Genomic DNA, 13,604 nt, shown 5'->3' with positions numbered 1-13,604 from the left:
AGATTGAAATTTACTGACATGACACCCAAAAATGTAATGGCACAGCCAAGTTTTCACTGGCATTTCTAAAAGTTACAAAATTACAGTTTTAAATGCAAATGTCAGTATTTAGGCTACAAAAAAGCAATTAGCAATGTGATTTATTAAGGTACAAAGGCAAAAAATATATTTATTATTTTATTTTCGATATCGTAAGTAAGTATCTCAGGGACAGGACTCATCGCGGCTCTGGCCATTTACACAGCCGAAGTCCGCAAACCCAGAAGGAAGACTGAAGCCGTTTAGCAGTGACAGCGTGCCGCTGGAGGGCTGCGATGCATACTAGCACATTATACTATTAATTTTTTTTTATTGCAGCACTTTACTACCCCTTTAACCACATCCCGCCCGGACTATAGCAAAATGATGGCTAGGCAGGGGTTTAATTGTTGTGATTGGGCATCATATGTTGTCCTTCACAGCATGCCGCTCGTGTGTGGCCCTGGGGGCGTGCAGCACGGCAATTGCTGGTGCGGTCTGTCACTTGGACACACCACATCTCCAGTCACAGTAAAGATCCTATGAGGTAGATGTGTCCAATCACAGGTGATCACAATGTAAATAGGAAGTGCCAGTTATTGCCATTCTTCTATTCACGCTGACAGCAGGAGAGTAGAGGAGAGCTGATAAATGGCTCTCCTGACAGGGGGGTCTGTGCTGATAATTAGTGCATTAGAATACAGACATCGACTATCAGTGCAGTCCCATCAGTGAAACCTGCTAGTGCCCACCAGTGATGCCAATCAGTGCCCATCAGTGGTGCCAATCAGTGCCCATCAGTGGTGTCTTTCAGTGCCGCTTATCAGTGCCTATAAAAGGCTGCCCATGAGTGCCGCCTATCAGTGCCCAACAGTTCTGCCTATCAGTATGGCCATCAGTGCCGCATATTAGTGCCTCCTCATCAGTGCACATCAATGAAAGAGAAAATTTACTTATCTACAATATTTTGTAACAGAACCTAAGTAAAACTTTATTTTATCCAAATTGTTGGTCTTTTTTCATTTGTTTCGAAAAAAAATTAAAAACTCAGTGGTAATTAACCACTTCAGCCCCGGAAGAATTTACTCCCTTCCTGACCAGAGCACTTTTTGCGATTCGGCACTGCGTCGCTTTAACTAACAATTGAACGGTCATGCGACGTGGCTCCCAAGCAAAATTGACCTCCCTTTTTCCCACAAATAGAGCTTTCTTTTGGTGGTATTTGATCACCCCTGCGTTTTAAACAAAAAAAAAAGCGTCAATTTTGAAAAAAAAACACATTATTTTTTACTTTTTGCTATAATAAATATCCCCCCCAAAAATCTATAAACATTTTTTTTTCTTTTTTGATTGGTTTGAGCAAAAGTTATAGCGTTTACAATATAGGGGATAGTTTTATGGCATTTTTATTAATATATATTTTTTTTTTTTATGCTGGCGATCAGCAATTATTATCATGACTGCGACATTATGGCGGACACATCGGATATTTTTAACACATTTTTGGGACCATTGTCATTTATACAGCAGTCAGTGCTATACAAATGCACAGATTCCTGTGTAAATGACACTGGCAGTGAAGGGGTTAACCACTTGGTGGCAGTGTAGGGGTTAAGTGTGGGGGAGCGTTTAACTGTGGGGGGGCGTGGCTGTGTGGGACACACCACTGATCTCTGCTTTGATCACAGGGAACAGAGATCAGTGTCACTAGGCAGAATGGGGAGATGCTTGTTTACATTAGCATCTCCCCGTTCTGCCGCCCCGTGAGGCGACCGCCAGTATCCCCATGGTGATTGAGTCCACAGGACCCGCGACCCGACTCACGGAGTTTGCCGCGGGTGCGCCGCTGACTCTTATAGGGCAACGTACAGGTACACGATTCTGCCTGTACGAGCCTTTCTACCGATGTATATTGGCGTGGGGCAGTCGGCAAGTGGTTAAATACCACCAAAAGAAATCTCTATCTGTCTCAAAAAAAATAAAAAAAAAGATAAAAACTTCATATGGGTATAGTGTTTCACGACTGTGCAATTGTTATTCAAAGTGTGACAGCCCTGAAAGCTGAAAATTGGCCGGGGAGGAAGGGGGTGAAAGTGCCTGGTATTGAAGTGGTTAAGGTGGGGAAGCCTCTCCACTGTCAGAATACAATAGTTCTGCGGGAGGGATTCCCCCATTCACCTCCAATGTGTGGATGGGGGGAAATCAATTAATTTTCTTTGGTTCAACCTGCTGGTTGAATGAGAGAAAATAAATCGGGAATGGCCTGCCTCACTGATCATGGGAATGTACCAAAAGCTGTAGGTCTAATCATCTTAGTCGGGGGGGTTCCCTGAGACCCGAAAACTGTTTCAAGGGTTCCTCTGATGAAAAAAAGGTTTAGAAAGACTGCTTTAGACTGAAGATAATCTACAGCAACGAGTCACACAGAAGCTAGCCAGTAGCACAGAGGTTGGAGTGAAATACAATAAAATCTGATTACATTTGAGCTTGTTTGGCTTACATGTGGACAATTTTACAATGCTGGAAAAATGAGTAATACACACGCTGTTGGATTTGTGATGATTCTGTTAAAGGGCATGTACGGTATATCTGCCAGCTGCTTGTTTAAAGTGCCAGTTATCTCTCTCAATAAAGAGGACCTGAACTGTGGAGGATGCACCCGAAAAAGGCAGACATACGGCAAAGGACTAATCATGAGTACAAACCCCTGCCAGCCCCTTCCGCAGCCATGATCTGCCTGCACTGCATGGGGAAGCACAGAGATCCAGTAATGACAAGATAAGGCATGTATGGAAAATTAAACAGATTTAAAAATGGTATTAGCATGTTCATAAAAAAGGGAAAGAGGAACCAGAGAATGCAAAAAATAAGCAGATTAAACTTCAGCAGAACACTTACCTGGCCTCAGTTTCAGCACTAGCTTCTGTGGGGTTATCTGTGTAACATCTAAACTGTTTGCCTGGGCTCCTTCACTAAGTGGCTTACTCCTGTGTACTTCTACTTTCGATTCAGGGAATTCAATGTGGCTTAGTAGACAACCCTTTGAGAAGAGAACCGCAGGAGTATCACATCGTGCAGTAACACCTGAATAATCTGTAAAGTTCTAAAAAAAATAAAAGAAATATATAAAACCGGTACATTATATGGTACATAATTATATCAAGCACATATCAGTTTCACAGACTATTAATAAAGGGGTATAAATGTGGCACTTACCAAACAAAAATTAATTAAACCATAAAAAAGTGAGCCTTTGGAAGTACCAAATACAAATAAATCCAAAGCAACAAATTGCGTCCTTAAATTAATGTCTCATCAGCATTGTATAGCCAAAGATTAATAAACCAATGCTATAACAATTAATGAGAATCCTTCCTCTAAATAATAATCACCAAGCAGGAGTAAAACTTGCTATAACAATTGAAGCAATTTTTACTTGGTGATTATTATTTGGAGGAAGGATTCTCATTAATTGTTATAGCATTGGTTTATTAATCTTTAGCTATACAATGCTGATGAGACATTCATTTAAGGATGCAATTTGTTGCTTTGGATTTACAGGTATACCCCACTTTTAAGTATGCAATGGGGTTTATTTACTAAACCTGGAAAGTTCAAAATCAGGCTCACTTCTTCATAGAACGCAATGAGCTTCTAACCCCAGCTTGGTAATAAAACCTGGCAGCTCATTGGTTTCTATGCAGAAGTGAGCCTGATTTTGCACTTTCCAGCTTTAGTAAATAAACCCCATTGTGTACTTAAAAGTGGGGTATACCTGTATTTGTATGTGGTACTTCCAAAGGCTCACTGTTTTATGGTTTAATTATTTTTTGTTTGGTAAGTGCCACATTTATACCCCTTTATTAATACTTATTTTTGGTGTGACAACACTCTTATGTTGGCAGCTACCTTGTTAGTTCTTCTTTTCCTGTAGTTTGCACATTAGTCCCCCCATTTTTCATACTTAGTTTAATAAACTAGTTGTGTGTTATTACACTTAGAAAAATGCATTTGACTTTATTAAATGACAGTGCTTCTAATCCCATCGATCTCTTTATTGCCCATAGCCATAGGGAATCACACCCTGAGAAAAGTGATGTTCCTCCTCTGTTATAAAGAACAGATAGACTCCTCAGCTGTTGGTGGGCCTGCACATCTCCAGGGCCCACAATCTGATATTCATTTCTTTTTCCATGCCTCTGTAAAGTCAGCTCTAGTTGTGTTGCATGATACAAATAATGTCTTTTGTTTAGTTGGACGTAGGAAATGAACCTGAGAGTTTAGAAATGGCTCAGTGAATTCCTCCCACAGCCTTTTTCGCACTCTGGAGATTCATGAGAAGCCTAGATGAAAAGTTATCACTTCTGTGTGCTTTGATCTAGAGCTAGCGGCATGACTACTTTTAGTGATATACCTAACTGCATGGCTAACTAAAATACCAGGTGTCTGTTTGAAAAAAAAAAAAAATCAATGGAACATGCAAGGATGCTTCTGAAACCCTAGAGATGAGGCAGAAGTTTCTCCACCACCCTCCCAACAGAAAAACGTTGTCACCTCCAATCACCCATATGAGCGGGACCCAATGGGGATCTCACTTACATAATAGCAGGTAATTATGGGGTGAGAGTCCCCATACTCTTTTACATCACTAATAAGAAAATTCTATAGTTTCACCTTAGGATATAACCAAAGGTCACCAGTGATAGGTGTAGAACCCACACTCCAATGGCTTCCTGTGGGGAAGGGGGTCGAGGGAATTGCTGTGCACCCTGAATAGACCCCAACATTTACTAGGAAAAAGCTCAATAAACTTCTTTACTGATTCCCTTAAAGCTGAGCTTTAGGAAAAGATGACCCTTGCAGTGGGGCTCTCCCAGCACTTCACGGATTAAATTACTGTTTCATCTAGGGCAGGGTTCTCCAATCTCCTTTGCAATATTGTAGCCACGTATTATATTTTAGAAATATTTATGGGGGCAAAAAAGAGGTTTTTTTAAATAAATGAGTTTCCCCTTACATCAGAATCACTTCTTAAATCAGGGTCCCCACTACAGTTCCTCCTAAATCAGGGTCCCCAGCAGAGTTACCATTATCTCAGAGTCCTCCATTGCTTTAGGGTTCTCAACAGAGTTCCCCTTACATCAGGACGAAGCAGATAGCATAGTCTCTACTGACCTGAATCCTCAATCTATGCACATTGAGGTTATACCACTGAACTTAGCCAGGGGCAAGAGACAATCTTTGAGTGGGCCAGATTTGGCCTACGGACAATACTTTGGTGATGCCTGGTCTAGGGCAAACAGAAAAAGCAACTATACTTACCTTCCCTGGCAGTCAGCTCTCTTCTCCTCTATCTAGAGTTCTGGGTTGTGGACTGCCCCTGGGAATGCTCACGTACAATGCAGGATTGCTGATCCTTCATTGTATGTGATAATGACAGAGTGCCTGCAACCAACAGATCAGCATAGATAAGGATTTTTGGTGAACCAAGTGTGCAGCTGGGAGGAATTCTTAAGAACTGAGGAATGAGGTAGATATGTTCTTCCCTAGACAAAATAAGCATTTGTCCCTTGTAGTACAGTGCAAGCGCCAATGCAAGGGTAATTGTTTATACTCCAAGTTCATGCAATATTGAATTTTATACTCGGAAATTAATTAGAATTGTAGGATTTATTATATAGTAACAGTATAGATATAGTCATGTATTTTATTTAATAGATAAAACCTGATTGGGTGTTATACGTTACAGTGGGGAAAATAATTATTTGATCCCCTGCATATTTTGTAAGTTTGCCTACTTACAAAGAAAATGAAGGGTCTACAACTTTTTATCATAGGTATATTTTAAATGATAGAGACAGAATATCAACCATTTGCGAATAATCTCTCCAACAGTTGACGGTGCCCATGATGATGATGAAGCCCATGGTGGTGAGGTTTGAATAGAAGAAAGAAAATCTGTAGCCAGGTGTATTTTATACACATAACGAGTTGTTGTTAGGAACACCTTTTTAAGACCCCTTTTACACCAGGGCGTTTTGCAGGCGCTATAGCGTTAGAAATAGCGCCTGCAATCCGCCCTAAAAAGGCTGCACCATTGTCTTTAGTGTGAAAGCCCGAGGGCTTTCACACTACAGTGGTGCACTGGCAGGACGTCAGGGAAAAGTCCTGCCAGCAGCTTCTTTGGAGCGGTGAAGGAGCGGTGTGTTTACCGCTTCTCCACCGCTGCTCCCCATTGAAATCAATGGGGCAGCGCTGTAATACCGCCAGCAAAACGCCACTATTGAGGCATATTGCCGGCGGTTTTAACCCTTTCTTGGCCGCTAGCGGGGGTAAAAGCGTCCCGCTAGCGGCCGAAATGTGCCGCAAATCCGCCGCAAATCGCGGCGTTTTACCGCCCACGCTATGGGCAGTGTAGTGTGAAAGGGGTCTAAATTGACAGGACTAATCTGTGTACCACATGAGCACATACTGTAGCCAGTCTGTAGAAGCCAGAATTATTGTTGGTTGGCAGGGGATCGACGTATTTTACTCACTGAACTGCAATTACATTTATAAATTTCTGGATTTTTGGTTGATATTTTATCTATATCATTTAAAATTCACCTATGATAAAAATTATAGACTCTTCATTTCTTTGCGGGTGGACAAACTTACAAAATCTGTAGGGGATCAAATGATTATTTTCCCCACTGTAGAAAACAGTTATACTTTTGCTCCAATCTTCAGAAATCTGCATTTTTGTTTATCTTTATTGGTTTTTGTAGACACAGCAAAAGTGGGATGTTGTTGTAACACACACTGCATGTAGGAGCAGGAAGGAGTAATCGGATCATCGGCAATGATGGTTGACACTGGCACCCATTCAGGACCTCCTGCATTTCACTAGAATATCAACCTGAACAATTAATCATTTACCCTCCAGAATGTTTGCAAGCAGCAAATTCCTTGTGCGATCTCATGAATCACTTACTAAAGAAGAACTCAAAAAGCAGGTTATTCTTTAAAGCTGAGCTCACAACCAAGACGTATGACCTAAATACAAGAGACTTGTTTATTCTTACTTGAATCTCGGAGTTCCTTGTGCATTTCCTCCAAATCTGTGCATTAATGCTGCATGCAGCAGCTCCAGTAATTTGCCCAGTGCAGGAGCTTCCTGTAATAAAGACTGCTCTCTTTACTTCTACCTGGTGACTGGTCTTGTCTCTGCCCCCTCCAGCAGCATTCAGCAGGTAGCCTGGTGTGGATGGTCCTGCTATGTCCCTCCCACAGCTCTGCTCTCTTATTGGGGAGATTTCCCTTTACTTCCTGTCTCATAGCCAAAATGAAAAGGGAGAGGAAATCCCTCCCAGGGTAAGGGACATCCTTGGTAGTCACCAGGGTCACTAGAACTAGTGCCCCTATTGGAAAATGTCCCATTTTTTCCTGTTCTGGAGACAACTCAAAAATTTGGGATTCAGTGTTAATGGTCACCAGGACAAAAAAAAAAAAAGAGAGAGAGGACGAATCACCATAATGGGGACACAGACCGCAAAAAAAAACAAAAAAAAAAAAATTAAACTGATACTAAACATAGAAGTGTCAATTGGCATATTTCATTAATGTAAATATATAGTATATCACGCCACTGTATTTGTTTTTTGTTAATCCCATAAGTACCATATTCCTGCACCGCTGTTGTGTGGTCCAATTCTATGGCATCAGCAGGGAAGGATCCTTGGGAAGAGCTTCTATTACTCTGCTAATATATATTCCCTACAATGTGAGACTGTGTCTGGTCAGCCCTGATTGGTGCCGTGCCAGTCATATGACTAAAAAATAAATATATATATATATATATATATATATATATATATATATATATCTCAAAAAATCTCAAAAAATCTCAAAAAATTTCAAAAGATATCAAATAACTGTTTTACTACTCCCTATAATACTTTATTGAACACCATATTAATGCATGCATTAATATGGTGTAAGCAAAGTCAGAGATGACTGACACTAGCAGGGTGGATAAAAATCAATGATTAAAAAAAAAAAAAAAAAAAGAACATTTAAAAAAAAATCCAATTGTTTTAAAATTTAAATCAGATTTTTTTTATTTAAAATCTAGTTTTTGATTTACATCAAATTTTTTGATTTTTATTACATTTATTTTATTAAAATGCTTTTTGAGTATCTAAATCTATCTAAAAAGATATTTTTATATGTATGATACATTAATAACTTTAGTTTATTCAGCATGAAATGGAGCTTAGTTATGTAGCATGAGGCTGTATATTCTGCAATATTTACATTTTTGGTAAATTCATTCAATGAATCCAAGCTCTGCAAGCTGAGATAACATGCACTGCATTGATGCAGTCACACAATTTCACAGTAACCATAAGATAAAACAAAGATCAGGTCCCAAGATGTATCCCATTGTTTTTCAAATCTATGTACACTACAAACTGTATGATTGAAGCAGTTTTGATATTGCTGTTTTACTAACCTGATAGCTTATTATTCTAAATAGGAAACCTTCATTTTGTTTGCAAATATTAAAGATTCTAACTACCAGTGAGAATGAGTCCTTACATTTAAAGAGCACCTGTCATTTCAGACCCATCATGGCAGCGCCTGTTAGCGGGCATCCACTCATCTGCTGGCGCCACGTCCCTCACCTTGTTGTGTCACTGCCGCATCAACAGCCGTCCCAGTAGTGGATGGGACTGTCGTGAGTCAATAGCGGGACAGAGGAGGAGCCGACCGGGACAGAGGTGACAGTTGCCGTTTAAAAATTATGATTTAAATCAAGTTGATTTAACTCAAGTTTTTTTACTAGTGATTTAAATTATGATTTAGATCAAATCCACCCTGGACACAACCTTTCACTTTGGCATCTGCATACTTTACAGATATAAGAAATTACATTTGATATATTTAACAGTAATTTGTATTAAAACTAAGCATTTTTGTGAGTTTCTAAGAGAATGTAATTAATCTGCATACTATATCCCACCCCATAGTGTTTAGGAAAAGGAGGACAAAAAAGGAGGAGGGAGGGAGGAAAGTGTAATTTACCACTGTGTATATGCCCACATGTGTGACTCTATAGTCATGTGAGCTGCGTAGATAAGAAAAAAATTGAAAACGAAGACCTTAGGAGGGAACTGAAATTAAGTATGCTCCCTAGAGGACACCAGATGGTCTATACAATCTCAAGTTGGGACACAGAGGAGATGGGAGGGACAGCTGAAGGCAGGATCAACCGGGTATATTTCACTTTACACAAAACAAACGCTTTAGTGGCTCTGTGAGCATGCATACTCTGTTATATAGTATGTAACGAGAGATCTTCATAGTCTGGGTTTAATGACACTTTAACAGGTGTGATTACTCTCACCTCTATCCACGTAAAACCTAAAAACGTAACGTAAAAAAAAAAAAAGTTTACCCCTAGTTATTCTTTTAGTGAACGTATAGTTTATTGTATAGAGAAGAGGCGTGCTATACTTACCTTCCTCCTGCTCCCACTCAGAATGGGCAAATCACATCTACACTTTAACACTTAAAGCGGGAGTCCGCCGGGACTCCGCGTTTTTTTTTTTTTTTAAAAGCCAGCAGCTACAAATACTGCAGCTGCTGACTTTTAAAATAGTGACACTTACCTGTCCAGCGCGCCCGCGATGTCGGCACCCGAAGCCGATCTCTAGATCGTCTTGTCGGGTGCTGCCGCCGCCATCTTGGGTATGGGAATCAGGAAATGGAGCCTTTCGGCTTCATTTCCCGGTTCCCTACTGCGCATGCGCGAATCGCGCTGCGCAATAAGGATGGTCCCCGCTGCCTCTGGGATCTGTGTGTTTCCCAGCAGGCAGCGGGGCAGGGGCGGGAACTTGCGGAAAGGGGCGTAATCTACGCCCCTTTCCGCAGAGAGCTATCCCGGAAGTGGGTGCAGAATACCTGTACTGTACAGGTATCTGCACCCCCCTCCCCCCTGAAAGGTGCCAATTGTGGCGCCGGAGGGGGGGAGGGTTCCGATGAGCGGAGGTCCACTTTAGGGTGGACCTCCGCTTTAAGGGTTTTCTCAGTAGAAGGGACTAATATTATATTTCTGTGTGAATTGCACTTTGCTGTGAAATTTGTTTATATGAATAAAATAATGCATCTCCTTTAATTCTAGAAGAGGTCGCAGAGCCTTACCTTTTGGGAACACCAAGCGCAGTGCGGTCCCGATTTCAGGCAGTCTCCACAAGTCATTGCACTTCCCACAGAACAAGAGCCTAAAATTCAACAGAGATGGAGATAAGTATTAGTACTTGTGTAATAGAACGCGACCCTCTAGAAATGTTTACTTTCTGCGTGATGGGGATTGCAACATTATTCAAGCAATGTTGTAAAGCTCAACATCAATATTACCATAAGCACAGGGCTTTTTTCTCATAGAACAGGTCCCCTTCTGAGTCACCCCTTGTCTCTGCCCCTACCTACCTCTGAGCACCATCCCTTAGTCCCACCCCCTTTCCACCTCCCAGTACTGCCCATTTTAGAGAATACAGAACCAAATATAATGTTGTGCTACTTAGTAATCTGTATGGAATGTGTTACTGATAACAAGAAAGACAGTAAAACAGTGAGCAACAATAGACCCCAACCCAGCAGCAATAGATTCCCCCCCTTCAGCAGTAATAGATCCCTCACACAACAGTAGACCTCCCCCCCAGCAACAATGGACCCCACCCCAGCAGCGATAGATCCCTCACACAACAATAGACTTTCCCCCCAGCAACAACAGACCCCTACTCCAGCAGCAATAGATCCCCCCCCATTTCGACAGAAATATATCCCTCACACAACAATGGACCCCCCCAAAACAAAATAACTCAGCAACAATAGACTCAAAATTTGTCCGCCGGACTTGGCTTTCATCGGACAATCCGTTTGTCTGTGTGCTAGTCCGGTGGACTAAGAATGACGCATGCTCAGAAGCAAGTACGAGAAGGAAGCTATTGGCTACTGGCTATTGAACTTCCTTTTTCTAGTCCCGTCGTACGTGCTGTACGTCATCGCGTTAGAAATCGCCGGACTTTCAGTGTCCGTGTGTGGCCAAGTCCATTCGTTAGAAAGTCCGGCGGATTGTTTGCCGGATTGTTTACCGGACTAAGTCTGCCGGACAATTCGATCGTGTGTACGCGGCATCAGGGTTGTCACCCCAAACCTTTAAACCCGAACACATATTAAGTACACCGGATCTGTGGCTGATTAAGGTGGTAATTGAACTCACTTGGTGCCTTATCTGCATTATGGCTACTTTCACACTGAGGCGCATTACAGGCGATACAGCGCTAAAAATAGCAACTGTATAGCGCCTCGCCTTTGTCGCTTTCACACTGGAGCGGTGTGCTTGCAGGACGGTCAAAAAGTCCTGCAAGCCGCAAATTTTCAGCGCTATAGGCAGTATTAATTTAGTGGACTAAAACATTTTAGTCGCATAAATGAATACTATTTTAGTAAACTAAACTTTACTAAAATACGACTAAAACTAATGTAATTTTAGTCAAAAGATTAAAATGGGGCTAAAACTAAAATGACATATTAGTCAAAAGTCTAAAACTTAAACTAAATTGAAATTTGACTTCAAATTAACATCGGTCTGTAGGTCATGTTCATACCTCTAACCCAAAAATATATGAGATTTTTCACTCCAGCAGTATATAATGAATTTGGAAATTGTAGAGAAATGTTAACTAATGCATTACAATTTAATTACACCCATTCGACTTTAGACGACTAAAATGAGATTTAGTAGACTAAAAATGTACTGGAGATTTAGTCAACTAAATACGACTAAAACTAAAACAATTGCAGAAGACTAAAATGGAACTAAAACTAAAATGCCATTTTAGTCCTAAGACTAATGGCGCGTACACATGACCGGACTTTCCATCGGAATGAACTCTGACAACCTTTTCAACGGAGTTCCACTGAAACGGACTTGCCTACACACGATCACACCAAAGTCTGATCGTTTAACGCGATGACATACGACGGGACTAGAAAAGGGAAAATTCAATAGCCAGTAGCTAATAGCTGCCCTTGCGTTGTTGTTGGTCCGTCGGACCTGCATACAGACGAGCAGTTTTCTCGATAGGAACTGGTTCCAGTGGAAAGATTTGAAACGTTCTATTTCTGAAGTTCATCAGATTTTTTGACAGAAAAGTCTGATGAAGCCCACACACGATCAAATTGTCCGACGGATTTGTTCCGTTGGAACTTTGCTGATGAAAAGTCTGGGCGTGTGTACACGGCATAAGACAAAAAAAAAATCTAAATTTGCTGTCAAAATTAACACTGGCTATAGGAGCGGTTTATTCACTGCTCCTGAAGCTTCCCTTCCCATTGAAAACAATGGGGCAGCGCCGAAAAATCTGAAGGTGTTTTTAACCCTTTTTCTGCCGCTAGTGAGGGTTAAAACCGCCCCGCTAGCGCCCGAATATTGCCGCTAAAATGACAGTAAATTGGCGCTAAAAATAGCGCCACTTTACCGCCAGCACCCGCCCGCCCCAGTGTGAAAGTAGACTAAATTAGCCTCAGAACCAGTGGCGGCCCATCCATAGGGAGCGCACAGGCGTTCCCTATGAACTTGACTCGACCACTCTGTCCAATGTATGTAATAAAGTTTCCATCATTGCGCAACAACCTTTCACACTTTCCCTTTGTTTCCCCGGAAGTATAAAAAGATTACTACATTCAGCTGTTCTCTTCCTGATTGACCTGTGCCAAAACTCCCACGTGGGACAATCCAACCATTTCACCAACCAAATGATCTTACTTCTTACGGGAAAAAAAAAAAAAAAAAAAAAACCCAAAGCAGATATAAAGCCATGTAAGATAAAAACCAGTGAATTTCCTTGTGAACATGACCGAACCCTTGCATTACATGTGTGGTGTCCAGCGACAACACCTGTCCTCCGTTCTCAGAAAAATATGCTCACCACAAGAATGCAGCATGCTCACAAGTTTGTGTTAATAACATTTTAAAAGTAAATACTCAACCTTTCAACACAAATACATGTCTTAACCACTACCATGCACCGTGCCAGCTCCGTGACCACAAGTAATCCTTTAAAAAAACAAAACCTGGTTCACTTATTTTACACAGGCTTTCCTCTATCCGGGAAAGTCAAGGATATAGGCAATTCCAGGGCCTATGGGGCTACCAAAGCTGTTGCTCGGTTTAAAGTGGACTTGTGATCAGGTTATAAACATTAAGACCCCTTTCACACTGAAGGTGCTTTTCAGACGTTTTAGCGCTAAAAATAACACCTGTAAAGCGTCTGAAAATTGCCTCTAATGCCTCCCTAGTGTGAAAGCCCAAGTGCTTTCACAATGGGGCGGTGTGCTTGCAGGACAGACAAAAAAAAAGTCCTGCAAGTGGCGTCTGTGGGGCGGTGTATACACTTTACTGCCCCTGCCTTTGAGATCAATGGGCAGCGCTGCCAAATCGCGTGCAAAGCGCGTGCAAAGCACTTTGGCAGCAGAGCTTTTAACCCCTCGTTAACCCCTTCTTTGGGGTTAAAATTGCACCGCTCCCGCACGCACAG

At 41.5% G+C, this 13,604-nt stretch overlaps 1 protein-coding gene across 1 annotated transcript in view; it reads right to left on the bottom strand.

The window, feature by feature from the left end:
* The window catches only part of ITGB6 (integrin subunit beta 6), a 219,059-nt gene that overhangs the window by 94,516 nt on the left and 110,939 nt on the right, over positions 1–13,604 (bottom strand). Inside the window, exons 3-4 of the mRNA XM_077447603.1 lie at positions 10,204–10,283; positions 2,917–3,121 (exon numbers count right to left, since the gene is read on the bottom strand). Coding sequence (XP_077303729.1) covers positions 2,917–3,121; positions 10,204–10,283 — 285 coding nt within the window. The remainder of the gene's footprint in view (positions 1–2,916; positions 3,122–10,203; positions 10,284–13,604) is intronic.

This window comes from Lithobates pipiens, unplaced genomic scaffold, assembly GCF_037356315.1.
Source record: "Lithobates pipiens isolate NorthernLeopardFrog02 unplaced genomic scaffold, aLitPip1_a1.2 Scaffold_22, whole genome shotgun sequence".
Lineage (NCBI taxonomy): Eukaryota > Metazoa > Chordata > Amphibia > Anura > Ranidae > Lithobates > Lithobates pipiens.
This window is presented reverse-complemented; position numbering and strand designations above follow the sequence as displayed.